At 50.8% G+C, this 14,204-nt stretch overlaps 1 protein-coding gene across 1 annotated transcript in view; it reads left to right on the top strand.

The window, feature by feature from the left end:
• The window catches only part of ITIH6 (inter-alpha-trypsin inhibitor heavy chain family member 6), a 269,579-nt gene that overhangs the window by 182,706 nt on the left and 72,669 nt on the right, over positions 1–14,204 (top strand). The window contains exon 4 of the mRNA XM_078664550.1: positions 9,607–9,717. Within this exon, the coding sequence (XP_078520676.1) occupies positions 9,607–9,717 (111 nt within the window). The remainder of the gene's footprint in view (positions 1–9,606; positions 9,718–14,204) is intronic.

The raw sequence follows: 14,204 nt of genomic DNA, 5'->3' as shown, positions 1-14,204 counted from the left end.
AGTCACCTGGTTGATGCTTCAGTATCGCCCGCAGTCAGTCACCTGGTTGATGCTCCAGTAACGCCTGTAGCCAGTCACCTGGTTGATGCTTCAGTAACGCCCGCAGTCAGTCACCTGGTTGATGCTTCAGAAACGCCCGCAGCCAGTCACCTGGTTGATGCTTCAGTATCGCCCGCAGTCAGTAACCTGGTTTATGCTTCAGTATCGCCCGCAGTCAGTCACCTGGTTGATGCTTCATTAACGTCTGCAGTCAGTCACCTGGTTGATGCTTCATTAACGCCCGCAATCAGTCAACTGGTTGATGCTTCAGTATCGCCCGCAGTCAGTCACCTGGTTGATGCTCCAGTAACGCCTGTAGCCAGTCACCTGGTTGATGCTTCAGTAACGTCCACAGTCAGTCACCTGGTTGATGCTTCATTAACGCCCGCAGTCAGTCACCTGGTTGATGCTTCAGTATCGCCCGCAGTCAGTCACCTGGTTGATGCTTCAGTAACGCCTGTAGTCAGTCACCTGGTTGATGCTTCAGTAACGCCCACAGTCAGTCACCTGCTTGATGCTTCAGTAACGCTCGCAGTCAGTCACGTGGTTGATCCTTCAGTAACGCCCGCAGTCAGTCACCTGGTTGATGCTTCAGTATTGCCCGCAGTCAGTCACCTGGTTGATACTGCAGTAACGCCCACAGTCAGTCACGTGCTTGATACTTCAGTAATGCCCACAGTCAGTCACGTGGTTGATGCTTCAGTAACGCCCGCAGTCAGTCACCTGGTTGATGCTTCAGTATCGCCCACAGTCATTCACCTGGTTAATGCTTCAGTAATGCCCGCAGTCAGTCACCTGGTTGATGCTTCAGTATCGCCCGCAGTCAGTCACCTGGTTGATCCTTCAGTAACGCCTGCAGTCAGTCACCTGGTTGATGCTTCAGTAAAACCCGCGGTCAGTCACCTGGTTGATGCTTCAGTAACGCCCGCAGTCAGTCACCTGGTTGATGCTTCAGTAACGCCCGCAGTCAGTCACGTGGTTGATGCTTCAGTAACACCCGCAGTCAGTCACCTGGTTGATGATTCAGTAACGCCCGCAGTCATTCACCTGGTTGATGCTTCAGTAACGCCCGCAGTCAGTCACCTGGTTGATCCTTCAGTAACGCCTGCAGTCAGTCACCTGGTTGATGGTTCAGTAACGCCTGAAGTCAGTCACCTGGTTGATACTTCAGTAACGCCCACAGTCATTCACCTGGTTGATGCTTCAGTAACGCCCGCCGTCAGTAACCTGGTTGATGCTTCAGTAACGCCCGCAGTCAGTCACGTGGTTGATGCTTCAGTAACACCCGCCGTCAGTCACCTGGTTGATGCTTCAGTAACGCCCGCAGTCATTCACCTGGTTGATGCTTCAGTAACGCCCGCAGTCAGTCACCTGGTTGATCCTTCAGTAACGCCTGCAGTCAGTCACCTGGTTGATGCTTCAGTAACGCCCGCAGTCAGCCACCTGGTTGATGCTCCAGTAACGCCCGCAGTCAGTCACGTGGTTGATCCTTCAGTAATGCCCGCATTCAGTCACGTGGTTGATGGTTCAGTAACGCCCATAGTCATTCACCTGGTTGATGCTTCAGTAACGCCCGCAGTCAGTCACCTGGTTGATGCTTCAGTAACGCCCGCAGTCAGTCACCTGGTTGATGCTTCAGTAACGCCCGCAGTCATTCACCTGGTTGATGCTTCAGTATCGCCCGCAGTCAGTCACCTGGTTGATCCTTCAGTAACGCCCGCAGTGAGTCACCTGGTTGATGCTTCAGTAACACCCGCAGTCAGTCACCTGGTTGATGCTTCAGTAACGCCTGCAGTCAGGCACCTGGTTGATGCTTCCGTAACACCCGCAGTCAGTCACCTGGTTGATGCTTCATTAACGTCTGCAGTCAGTCACCTGGTTGATGCTTCATTAACGCCCGCAGTCAGTCACCTGGTTGATGCTTCAGTATCGCCCGCAGTCAGTCACCTGGTTGATGCTCCAGTAACGCCTGTAGCCAGTCACCTGGTTGATGCTTCAGTAACGCCCGCAGTCAGTCACCTGGTTGATGCTTCAGAAACGCCCGCAGCCAGTCACCTGGTTGATGCTTCAGTATCGCCCGCAGTCAGTAACCTGGTTTATGCTTCAGTATCGCCCGCAGTCAGTCACCTGGTTGATGCTTCATTAACGTCTGCAGTCAGTCACCTGGTTGATGCTTCATTAACGCCCGCAGTCAGTCACCTGGTTGATGCTTCAGTATCGCCCGCAGTCAGTCACCTGGTTGATGCTCCAGTAACGCCTGTAGCCAGTCACCTGGTTGATGCTTCAGTAACGTCCACAGTCAGTCACCTGCTTGATGCTTCAGTAACGCCTCCAGTCAGTCACTTGGTTGATGCTTCAGTATCGCCTGTAGTCAGTCACCTGGTTGATGCTTCAGTATCGCCTGTAGTCAGTCACCTGGTTGATGCTTCATTAACGCCCGCAGTCAGTCTCCTGGTTGATGCTTCAGTAACGCCTGCAGTCAGTCACCTGGTTGATGCTTCATTAACGCCCGCAGTCAGTCACCTGGTTGATGCTTCAGTATCGCCCGCAGTCAGTCACCTGGTTGATGCTTCAGTAACGCCTGTAGTCAGTCACCTGGTTGATGCTTCAGTAACGCCCACAGTCAGTCACCTGGTTGATGCTTCAGCAACGCCCGCAGTCAGTCACCTGGTTGATCCTTCAGTAACGCCTGCAGTCAGTCACCTGGTTGATGCTTCAGTAACGCCCGCAGTCAGTCACCTGCTTGATGCTTCAGTAACGCCTCCAGTCAGTCACTTGGTTGACGCTTCAGTATCGCCTGCAGTCAGTCACCTGGTTGATGCTTCAGTATCGCCCACAGTCAGTCACCTGGTTGATGCTTCATTAACGCCCGCAGTCAGTCTCCTGGTTGATGCTTCAGTAACGCCTGCAGTCAGTCACCTGGTTGATGCTTCATTAACGCCCGCAGTCAGTCAACTGGTTGATGCTTCAGTATCGCCCGCAGTAAGTCACCTGGTTGATGCTTAAGTAACGCCTGTAGTTAGTCACCTGGTTGATGCTTCAGTAACGCCCACAGTCAGTCACCTGCTTGATGCTTCAGTAACGCTCGCAGTCAGTCACGTGGTTGATCCTTCAGTAACGCCCGCAGTCAGTCACCTGGTTGATGCTTCAGTATTGCCCGCAGTCAGTCACCTGGTTGATACTGCAGTAACGCCCACAGTCAGTCACGTGCTTGATACTTCAGTAATGCCCACAGTCAGTCACGTGGTTGATGCTTCAGTAACGCCCGCAGTCAGTCACCTGGTTGATGCTTCAGTATCGCCCGCAGTCAGTCACCTGGTTGATGCTTCAGTATCGCCCACAGTCATTCACCTGGTTAATGCTTCAGTAATGCCCGCAGTCAGTCACCTGGTTGATGCTTCAGTATCGCCCGCAGTCAGTCACCTGGTTGATCCTTCAGTAACTCCTGCAGTCAGTCACCTGGTTGATGCTTCAGTAACACCCACGGTCAGTCACCTGGTTGATGCTTCAGTAACGCCCGCAGTCAGTCACCTGGTTGATGCTTCAGTAACGCCCGCAGTCAGTCACGTGGTTGATGCTTCAGTAACACCCGCAGTCAGTCACCTGGTTGATGATTCAGTAACGCCCGCAGTCATTCACCTGGTTGATGCTTCAGTAACGCCCGCAGTCAGTCACCTGGTTGATCCTTCAGTAACGCCTGCAGTCAGTCACCTGGTTGATGGTTCAGTAACGCCTGAAGTCAGTCACCTGGTTGATACTTCAGTAACGCCCACAGTCATTCACCTGGTTGATGCTTCAGTAACGCCCGCCGTCAGTAACCTGGTTGATGCTTCAGTAACGCCCGCAGTCAGTCACGTGGTTGATGCTTCAGTAACACCCGCCGTCAGTCACCTGGTTGATGCTTCAGTAACGCCCGCAGTCATTCACCTGGTTGATGCTTCAGTAACGCCCGCAGTCAGTCACCTGGTTGATCCTTCAGTAACGCCTGCAGTCAGTCACCTGGTTGATGCTTCAGTAACGCCCGCAGTCAGTCACCTGGTTGATGCTTCAGTAACGCCCGCAGTCAGTCACGTGGTTGATCCTTCAGTAATGCCCGCAGTCAGTCACGTGGTTGATGGTTCAGTAACGCCCATAGTCATTCACCTGGTTGATGCTTCAGTAACGCCCGCAGTCAGTCACCTGGTTGATGCTTCAGTAACGCCTGCAGTCAGTCACCTGGTTGATGCTTCAGTAACGCCCGCAGTCATTCACCTGGTTGATGCTTCAGTATCGCCCGCAGTCAGTCACTTGGTTGATGCTTCAGTATCGCCCGCAGTCAGTCACCTGGTTGATCCTTTAGTAACGCCCGCAGTGAGTCACCTGGTTGATGCTTCAGTAACGCCCGCAGTGAGTCACCTGGTTGATGCTTCAGTAACGCCTGCAGTCAGTCACCTGGTTGATCCTTCAGTAACGCCTGCAGTCAGTCACCTTGTTGATGCTTCAGTAACGCCTGCAGTCAGGCACCTGGTTGATGCTTCCGTAACACCCGCAGTCAGTCACCTGGTTGATGCTTCAGTAACGCCCGCAGTCAGTCACCTGGTTGATGCTTCAGTAACGCCCGCAGCCAGTCACCTGGTTGATGCTTCAGTATCGCCCGCAGTCAGTAACCTGGTTTATGCTTCAGTATCGCCCGCAGTCAGTCACCTGGTTGATGCTTCATTAACGTCTGCAGTCAGTCACCTGGTTGATGCTTCATTAACGCCCGCAGTCAGTCACCTGGTTGATGCTTCAGTATCGCCCGCAGTCAGTCACCTGGTTGATGCTCCAGTAACGCCTGTAGCCAGTCACCTGGTTGATGCTTCAGTAACGTCCACAGTCAGTCACCTGCTTGATGCTTCAGTAACGCCTCCAGTCAGTCACTTGGTTGATGCTTCAGTATCGCCTGTAGTCAGTCACCTGGTTGATGCTTCAGTATCGCCTGTAGTCAGTCACCTGGTTGATGCTTCATTAACGCCCGCAGTCAGTCTCCTGGTTGATGCTTCAGTAACGCCTGCAGTCAGTCACCTGGTTGATGCTTCATTAACGCCCGCAGTCAGTCACCTGGTTGATGCTTCAGTATCGCCCGCAGTCAGTCACCTGGTTGATGCTTCAGTAACGCCTGTAGTCAGTCACCTGGTTGATGCTTCAGTAACGCCCACAGTCAGTCACCTGGTTGATGCTTCAGCAACGCCCGCAGTCAGTCACCTGGTTGATCCTTCAGTAACGCCTGCAGTCAGTCACGTGGTTGATGCTTCAGTAACGCCCAAAGTCAGTCACCTGCTTGATGCTTCAGTAACGCTCGCAGTCAGTCACGTGGTTGATCCTTAAGTAACGCCCGCAGTCAGTCACCTGGTTGATGCTTCAGTATCGCCCGCAGTCAGTCACCTGGTTGATACTGCAGTAACGCCCACAGTCATTCACGTGCTTGATACTACAGTAATGCCCATAGTCAGTCACGTGGTTGATGCTTCAGAAACGCCCGCAGTCAGTAACCTAGTTGATGCTTCAGTATCGCCCGCAGTCAGTCACCTGGTTGATGCTTCAGTATTGCCCACAGTCATTCACCTGGTTGATGCTTCAGTAATGCCCACAGTCAGTCACCTGGTTGATGCTTCAGTATCGGCCGCAGTCAGTCACCTGGTTGATCCTTCAGTAACGCCTGCAGTCAGTCACCTGGTTGATGCTTCAGTAACACCCGCAGTCAGTCACCTGGTTGATGCTTCAGTAACGCCCGCAGTCAGTCACCTGGTTGATGCTTCAGTAACGCCCGCAGTCAGTCACGTGGTTGATGCTTCAGTAACACCCGCAGTCAGTCACCTGGTTGATGATTCAGTAACGCCCGCAGTCATTCACCTGGTTGATGCTTCAGTAACGCCCGCAGTCAGTCACCTGGTTGATCCTTCAGTAACGCCTGCAGTCAGTCACCTGGTTGATGCTTCAGTAACGCCTGCAGTCAGGCACCTGGTTGATGCTTCCGTAACACCCGCAGTCAGTCACCTGGTTGATGCTTCAGTAACACCCGCAGTCAGTCACCTGGTTGATGCTTCAGTAACACCCGCAGCCAGTCACCTGGTTGATGCTTCAGTAACGCCTCCAGTCAGTCACTTGGTTGATGCTTCAGTATCGCCTGCAGTCAGTCACCTGGTTGATGCTTCAGTATCACCCGCAGTCAGTAACCTGGTTTATGCTTCAGTATCGCCCGCAGTCAGTCACCTGGTTGATGCTTCATTAACGCCTGCAGTCAGTCACCTGGATGATGCTTCATTAACGCCCGCAGTCAGTCACCTGGTTGATGCTTCAGTATCGCCCGCAGTCAGTCACCTGGTTGATGCTCCAGTAACGCCTGTAGTCAGTGACCTGGTTGATGCTTCAGTAACGGCCCCACAGTCAGTCACCTGGTTGATGCTTCAGTAACGCCCGCAGTCAGTCACCTGCTTGATGCTTCAGTAACGCCTCCAGTCAGTCACTTGGTTGATGCTTCAGTATCGCCTGCAGTCAGTCACCTGGTTGATGCTTCAGTATCGCCCACAGTCAGTCACCTGGTTGATGCTTCATTAACACCCGCAGTCAGTCTCCTGGTTGATGCTTCAGTAACGCCTGCAGTCAGTCACCTGGTTGATGCTTCATTAACGCCCGCAGTCAGTCACCTGGTTGATGCTTCAGTATCGCCTGTAGTCAGTCACCTGGTTGATGCTTCATTAACGCCCGCAGTCAGTCACCTGCTTGATGCTTCAGTAACGCTCGCAGTCAGTCACGTGGTTGATCCTTCAGTAACGCCCGCAGTCAGTCACCTGGTTGATGCTTCAGTATCGCCCGCAGTCAGTCACCTGGTTGATACTGCAGTAACGCCCACAGTCAGTCACATGCTTGATACTTCAGTAATGCCCACAGTCAGTCACGTGGTTGATGCTTCAGTAACGCCGGCAGTCAGTCACCTGGTTGATGCTTCAGTATCACCCGCAGTCAGTCACCTGGTTGATGCTTCAGTATCGCCCACAGTCATTCACCTGGTTGATGCTTCAGTAATGCCCACAGTCAGTTACCTGGTTGATTCTTCAGTAACACCTGCAGTCAGTCACATGGTTGATGCTTCAGTAACACCCGCAGTCAGTCACCTGGTTGATGCTTCAGTAACGCCCGCAGTCAGTCACCTGGTTGATGCTTCAGTAACGCCCGCAGTCAGTCACGTGGTTGATGCTTCAGTAACACCCGCAGTCCGTCACCTGGTTGATGATTCAGTAACGCCCGCAGTAATTCACCTGGTTGATGCTTCAGTAACGCCCACAGTCAGTCACCTGGTTGATCCTTCAGTAACGCCTGCAGTCAGTCACCTGGTTGATGCTTCAGTAACGCCCGAAGTCAGTCACCTGGTTGATACTTCAGTAACGCCCACAGTCATTCACCTGGTTGATGCTTCAGTAACGCCCGCAGTCAGTAACCTGGTTGATGCTTCAGTAACGCCTGCAGTCAGTCACGTGGTTGATGCTTCAGTAACACCCGCAGTCAGTCACCTGGTTGATGCTTCAGTAACGCCCGCAGTCATTCACCTGGTGGATTCTTCAGTAACGCCCGCAGTCAGTCACCTGGTTGATCCTTCAGTAACGCCTGCAGTCAGTCACCTGGTTGATGCTTCAGTAACGCCCGCAGTCAGTCACCTGGTTGATGCTTCAGTAACGCACGCAGTCAGTCACGTGGTTGATCCTTCAGTAATGCCCGCAGTCAGTCACGTGGTTGATGCTTCAGTAACGCCCGCAGTCAGTCACCTGGTTGATGCTTCAGTAACACCCGCAGTCATTCACCTGGTTGATGCTTCAGTATCGCCCGCAGTCAGTCACTTGGTTGATGCTTCAGTATCGCCCGCAATCAGTCACCTGGTTGATCCTTCAGTAACGCCCGCAGTGAGTCACCTGGTTGATGATTTAGTAACGCCCGCAGTCAGTCACCTGGTTGATGCTTCAGTAACGCCTGCAGTCAGTCACCTGGTTGATCCTTCAGTAACGCCCGCAGTCAGTCACCTGGTTGATGCTTCAGTAACGCCCCCAGTCAGTCACCTGGTTGATCCTTCAGTATCGCCTGCAGTCAGTCACCTGGTTGATGCTTCAGTAACGCCCGCAGTCAGTCACCTGGTTGATGCTTCAGTAACGCCCGCAGTCAGTCACGTGGTTGATGCTTCAGTAACGCCCCCAGTCAGTCACCTGGTTGATGCTTCAGTAACGCCCGCAGTCTTTCACCTGGTTGATGCTTCAGTAATCCCGCAGTCAGTCACCTGGTTGATGCTTCAGTAACGCCTGCTGTCATTCACCTGGTTGATGCTGCAGTAACGCTTACAGTCATTCACGTGGTTGATGCTTCAGTAACGCCCACAGTCAGTCACGTGGTTGATGCTTCAGTAACGCCCGCAGTCAGTCACCTGGTGGATGCTTCAGTATCGCCCGCAGTCAGTCACCTGGTTGATGCTTCAGTAACGCCTGCAGTCAGTCACCTGGTTGATGCTTCAGTAACACCCACAATCAGTCACCTGGTTGATACTGCAGTAACGCCCGCAGTCAGTCACGTGGTTGATGCTGCAGTAACGCCCGCAGTCAGTCACCTGGTTGATGCTTCAGTAACGCCTGCAGTCAGTCACCTGGTTGATGCTTCAGTAACACCCACAGTCATTCACCTGGTTGATGCTGCAGTAACGCCCGCAGTCAGTCACGTGGTTGATCCTTCAGTAACGCCCACAGTCAGTCACCTGGTTGATGCTTCAGTAACGCCGGCAGTCAGGCACCTGGTTGATGCTTCAGTAACGCCTGCAGTCAGTCACCGGGTTGATGCTTCAGTATCGCCTGTAGTCAGTCACCTGGTTGATGCTTCAGTATCGCCCGCAGTCAGTCACCTGGTTGATACTTCAGTAACGCCTGCAGTCAGTCACCTGGTTGATGCTTCAGTAACGCCCGCAGTCAGTCACCTGGTTGATGCTTCAGTATCGTCCGCAGTCAGTCACCTGGTTGATGCTTCAGTAACGCCCACAGTCAGTTACCTGGTTGATGCTTCAGTATTGCCAGCAGTCAGTCACCTGGTTGATGCTTCAGTAACGCCTGCAGTCAGTCACGTGGTTGATCCTTCAATAACGCCCGCAGTCAGTCACCTGGTTGATGCTTCAGTATTGCCCGCAGTCAGTCACCTGGTTGATACTGCAGTAACGCCCGCAGTCAGTCACGTGGTTGATCCTTCAGTAATGCCCGCAGTCAGTCACGTGGTTGATGGTTCAGTAACGCCCATAGTCATTCACCTGGTTGATGCTTCAGTAACGCCCGCAGTCAGTAACCTGGTTGATGCTTCAGTAACGCCCGCAGTCAGTCACCTGGTTGATGCTTCAGTATCGCCCGCAGTCAGTCACCTGGTTGATGCTTCAGTAATGCCCGCAGTCAGTCACCTGGTTGATGCTTCAGTAACGCCCGCAGTCAGTCACCTGGTTGATGCTTCAGTAATGCCCGCAGTCAGTCACCTGGTTGATACTTCAGTAACGCCCGCAGTCAGTCACCTGGTATTTCCTCTTACTTTTAGGACAATCAACGGAAAGGATTTTGTGGCAGAAGTGAAAGAGAAGCTCCAGGCCAAACGGATCTACGACGAGGCGCGAATGCAGGGGAAGACGGCGGCCCACATTGGCACCAGGTAAGACACGCCTGGGCTGTCTATGGTCACAGCGCCCCCTGCAGGCCAGGGACCTCCTATGTGGTCACCTCGGTGTCCGAGATTTGCTCTCCACCCCTGGCCCAGGGGTCCTTACTGCGTGTTCACCAACACCACCATCCTATGATCCTTGCTACATGTACCACAACACTGCCATTCTATCATCCACAAATATTTACCACAGCACCGCCATTCTATGATTCACATACGTGTACCACAGCACCACCATCCAATGATCCACATACATGTACCACAGCACCGCCATTTGATGATCCACATACATGTATCACAGCACTGCCATTCTATGATCCACATACATGTACCACAGCACAGCCATTCTATGATCCACATACATGTACCAGTGCACTGCGATTCTATGATAAACATAGATGTACCACAGCACCGCCATTTGATGATCCACATACATGTATCACAGCACTGCCATTCTATGATCCACATACATGTACCAGAGCACCACCATTTGATGATCCACATACATGTATCACAGCACTGCCATTCTATGATCCACATACATGTACCAGAGCACCACCATTTGATGATCCACATACATGTATCACAGCACTGCCATTCTATGATCCACATACATGTACCACAGCACCACTATTCTATGATCCACATACATGTACCACAACACCACCATCCAATGATCCTTGCTACATGTACCACAACACTGCCATTCTATCATCCACAAATATTTACCACAGCACCGCCATTCTATGATCCACATACATGTGTCACAGCACTGCCATTCTATGATCCACATACATGTACCACAGCACAGCCATTCTATGATCCACATACATGTACCACAGCACAGCCATTCTATGATCCACATACATGTACCACAGCACAGCCATTCTATGATCCACATACATGTACCACAGCACCGCCATTCTATGATCCACATACATGTACCAGAGCACGGCCATTCTATGATCCACATACATGTACCACAGCACCGCCATTCTATGATCCACATACATGTGTCACAGCACTGCCATTCTATGATCCACATACATGTACCAGAGCACAGCCATTCTATGATCCAGATACATGTACCAGAGCACGGCCATTCTATGATCCACATACATGTACCAGAGCACAGCCATTCTATGTTCCACATACATGTACCAGAGCACAGCCATTCTATGATCCAGATACATGTAATGTGGAAAAGTAAATTTTGCCATGTTCTGTGTCCCTACGTGTCCTCCATCTTATGTTATGTGTGCATGATTAATATGCATATGTATTCCCCATGTTCGATTAAAGACGCAATTACAGTTGTGTCCATCTCTAGTATGCCAGTTTCCAGTTCTCGTGAATACTACGAATATTAGGCCTATGTAAAGTTACGTTGCCACGTTTCTCAGTGTGCACGTTATTTCATTGTAAAGTCCCCGTTTTCTAGGCCTCAAATGGGCCCGGACACCAGATTCAGCTTCTGTCTCCTGAACCCTCGCTGAGGAGCGATACAGCCCCCACCTGTATCCTCGACCCTTCACTTACTTCCTGCCTCGCAGTGCCCGGCTCAGCCTGGCTCTGCCTCTGAGTCTGCCAAGAGTATGTTATGATTCTAGTTATCAGTCCAGCCCTCCTTCTCTGCATTCCTAAGCTACTGAATCGCATCAATAGTTTCTGTCATCGTCTAGCCTTTACGTCTCCATGTAAGAGAAATACTGCATTTACTGGTCATTTAATATTCTTCAACGCACTACATGTAGAATAATGCATGCTCCAGTCTTAGAGTCTGTTAGCCTTTCCCCTCCTGACTTTTAGTTTATATCAACATGTTCCCTAAACATCAGATACTAGATATTGTTTAGGCACATGTCACCCTGACTCTCCAGACTTCAGTCTCTGCTCCTAGCACAGAGTTCATAGCCCCCAGCTTCTCCTAGTAACACGTCATTGTCAGTTTGCGCGCACCATTAGGTTAGAGGTCCCGGCTCCTTAGGTAGCCCCCTCCATGTTTCCGCCCCATTTATGACATACTCTGTTACGTTTACATCACATGTCTATGTATACGCCTCCTGTTACACCTACTTTCACCCTTATCTTTCGCGACTGCTATTGACCACACCCACTGCTCCGCCTATTGTATTCACTGTAATGCAACTGTTTTAGTATATATGCTTGTGTACTGTTATTAAAGTTAGCGCGCTCATCCCAGATCCAGCCCCGGCAGCTGTCGGGCCCCCCTGCCGGGCCCTGTCTTCCTATTCCTGTGCAGGTTGTCCTGTTCCTGTCCTTTATGCTGTATTAAACCTGCAAACTCCTACTACCTCGAATCTTGACTCGTATTTATTGAGCTATCTGTTATTCATTTATCCATTCAAAAATAGAGGTATTATTTATTTATTTACCACATAATGGCGCCCGAACAGGGACTTGCCCTTTCCCCACGCGCCGGTGAAGCCACGCCGGCCCCCTGACCCTCTGCAGCCGTGACGGAACCATACCGTGCACGTGCAGATATTTCTGCTTCAAGTATCCCTCAGGCCCACGGAGGAGACGGAGGTGGCGGTCCAGCATCCAGACGAGGCGGTGGAGGAACGCGGCGAGTCCCGACCAGAGCCCAAGCCGAGAGTCCAAGGTCCGAGGTATCCGGAGGCCCACCCGTAACAGAAGTCCGAAGTTCGTCCGTCCGGCGTCGAAGCAGTCCAGTCCAGTCCGAGGCCTTCCGTTCTTGCTGCCCGGTGAGTACCATTGCTGGGGTAGTATCTAGACAGGGTCAATCTAATTGACTCTGGTCCGTGGGTTGGTGGTACACAGACCCACAACGAAGTGTCCACTTTGGTGGATGCGGGTCCTAACGTGTCTCTTTATGAGACCGGTGAGTTTCGTACTGTTTTAGCAGTACATCTAGTTTCTGTTCTAGTCAGTTCTGTTTCTCGAGAAAATTCATGTATTCTGTTTTCAGTATTCCAGGTAGTATTCTGTTCGAACTGTTATTTTAAATGTTTTTCATGTATTGTTGTAATGTCGTGGTATGAATGTGGAGTAATTATCGTGTTCATTGTGTATTGTAATTGCGTATTGTGTCTAGGTTACAGTTCAGTCATGCCCTTATTTTCTAAACTACGTCAGTTAAAAACCAGAAAAGGTCTGCTAGAAGCAGCAGTTCCTGTCCCGCCTAGGGACAGTCCAGGTCATTTTATGTATCAGAAGCATGGCATAAGTGCCATATTATATCTAGATTTATGGGTAGAGTACACCAAGGAATTAGAAGAAAAGTATAGATGGCCCGTATCGGGTACATGGGATGCCGAGTGCATCATGAGAGTAGAAGAAGCATTATGGAAAAAGAAAGCCAGACAGTCACAGAAAGATGCCATCGAGTTATGGCGTAAAGAATCTCATAAGAGAACCAAAAAAGAAATCAGAAAGTCAGAATTAAGTAGAGAATCTTTAGAACGAGCCCAAGAAAGGGAATTAATCGAGATAGGTGAACGAGTCAAAACTGAACAGTCAGACAGACAGAGGCCTGCCCTTATTAAGGGTATGTATCCTCTTCTTGCCGAGGGCTTGCCAAAAGCGACCCCGGAGGCATCCAGTAATTTTCCGCCACCATTAGTTCCGACTAAGCTACGTCACAAACCGACCGCAGCTGATATTTTCATCTCGTCCTATTTGGACGACACAGTCCCGGAATATGCAAATCCTGTTCCGCCAGCTCCTGTAAATAATGTAAATCCTGCTCCTCCAGTCACCGGAGTACCTGTTACCGTACCCCCGGTCCAGCCTACATTACAATTTCCCACTCTGCCAGCACGAAGAGTATCAGTTGACGATTCTAGTTTAGGGGCCGCAGGAGGAGGTCCTCCTGGTACCCCGCCACCACACCAACGTAGAACGTTGGCCGAGTTACATGAATGTGCGTTACAGCGCACGCCCAAATATAAGTCCGTTGCAGATATCCGACGAGCTCTCACTGAATGCCGCTATGATCCAGTTGCAGGTGATGATAGTACAGTTATATATTCCATCCGTGTAAGACGGGTGACCGGGTATTTGGACACCCTACCGGATATGAAAGGAGATCTAGACAGAATATATCGTTTCATCCGTACAGGGGATGATCCAGAAAGTATTGGCGAAGCTATGTCTCAAAGGAAAGCTGAGATCCAGCTCATGTTATTAAAGTTTCTGATTAATTGTCTAATAAGAGAACAAGATTATCCGACTAAAGATCCGGCCGAAATGAGAATCCTGACAAGGTGGAGTGATAATATAGCCGAGGGTAAACACAGAACCATCAGTAGCATAGAGAGTATGTACAAGAAAATTCGTAAAGAAATAATAAGGTTACACGAGAAACGCAAAGAAGCACTAGTAAACGAGAAAGAAAATGACTCTTCTACTGAAGAGGTAGACGACGAGAATCCCACTAGAATAGCGTACGTAGGTAGAACTAGACTTTCCGACCGACATTCACGTCTAGATTA

This window comes from Lissotriton helveticus, chromosome 10, assembly GCF_964261635.1.
Source record: "Lissotriton helveticus chromosome 10, aLisHel1.1, whole genome shotgun sequence".
Classification (NCBI taxonomy): domain Eukaryota; kingdom Metazoa; phylum Chordata; class Amphibia; order Caudata; family Salamandridae; genus Lissotriton; species Lissotriton helveticus.
The sequence above is the reverse complement of the archived record's forward strand: the minus strand, read 5'-3'. Positions and strand labels throughout refer to the sequence as shown.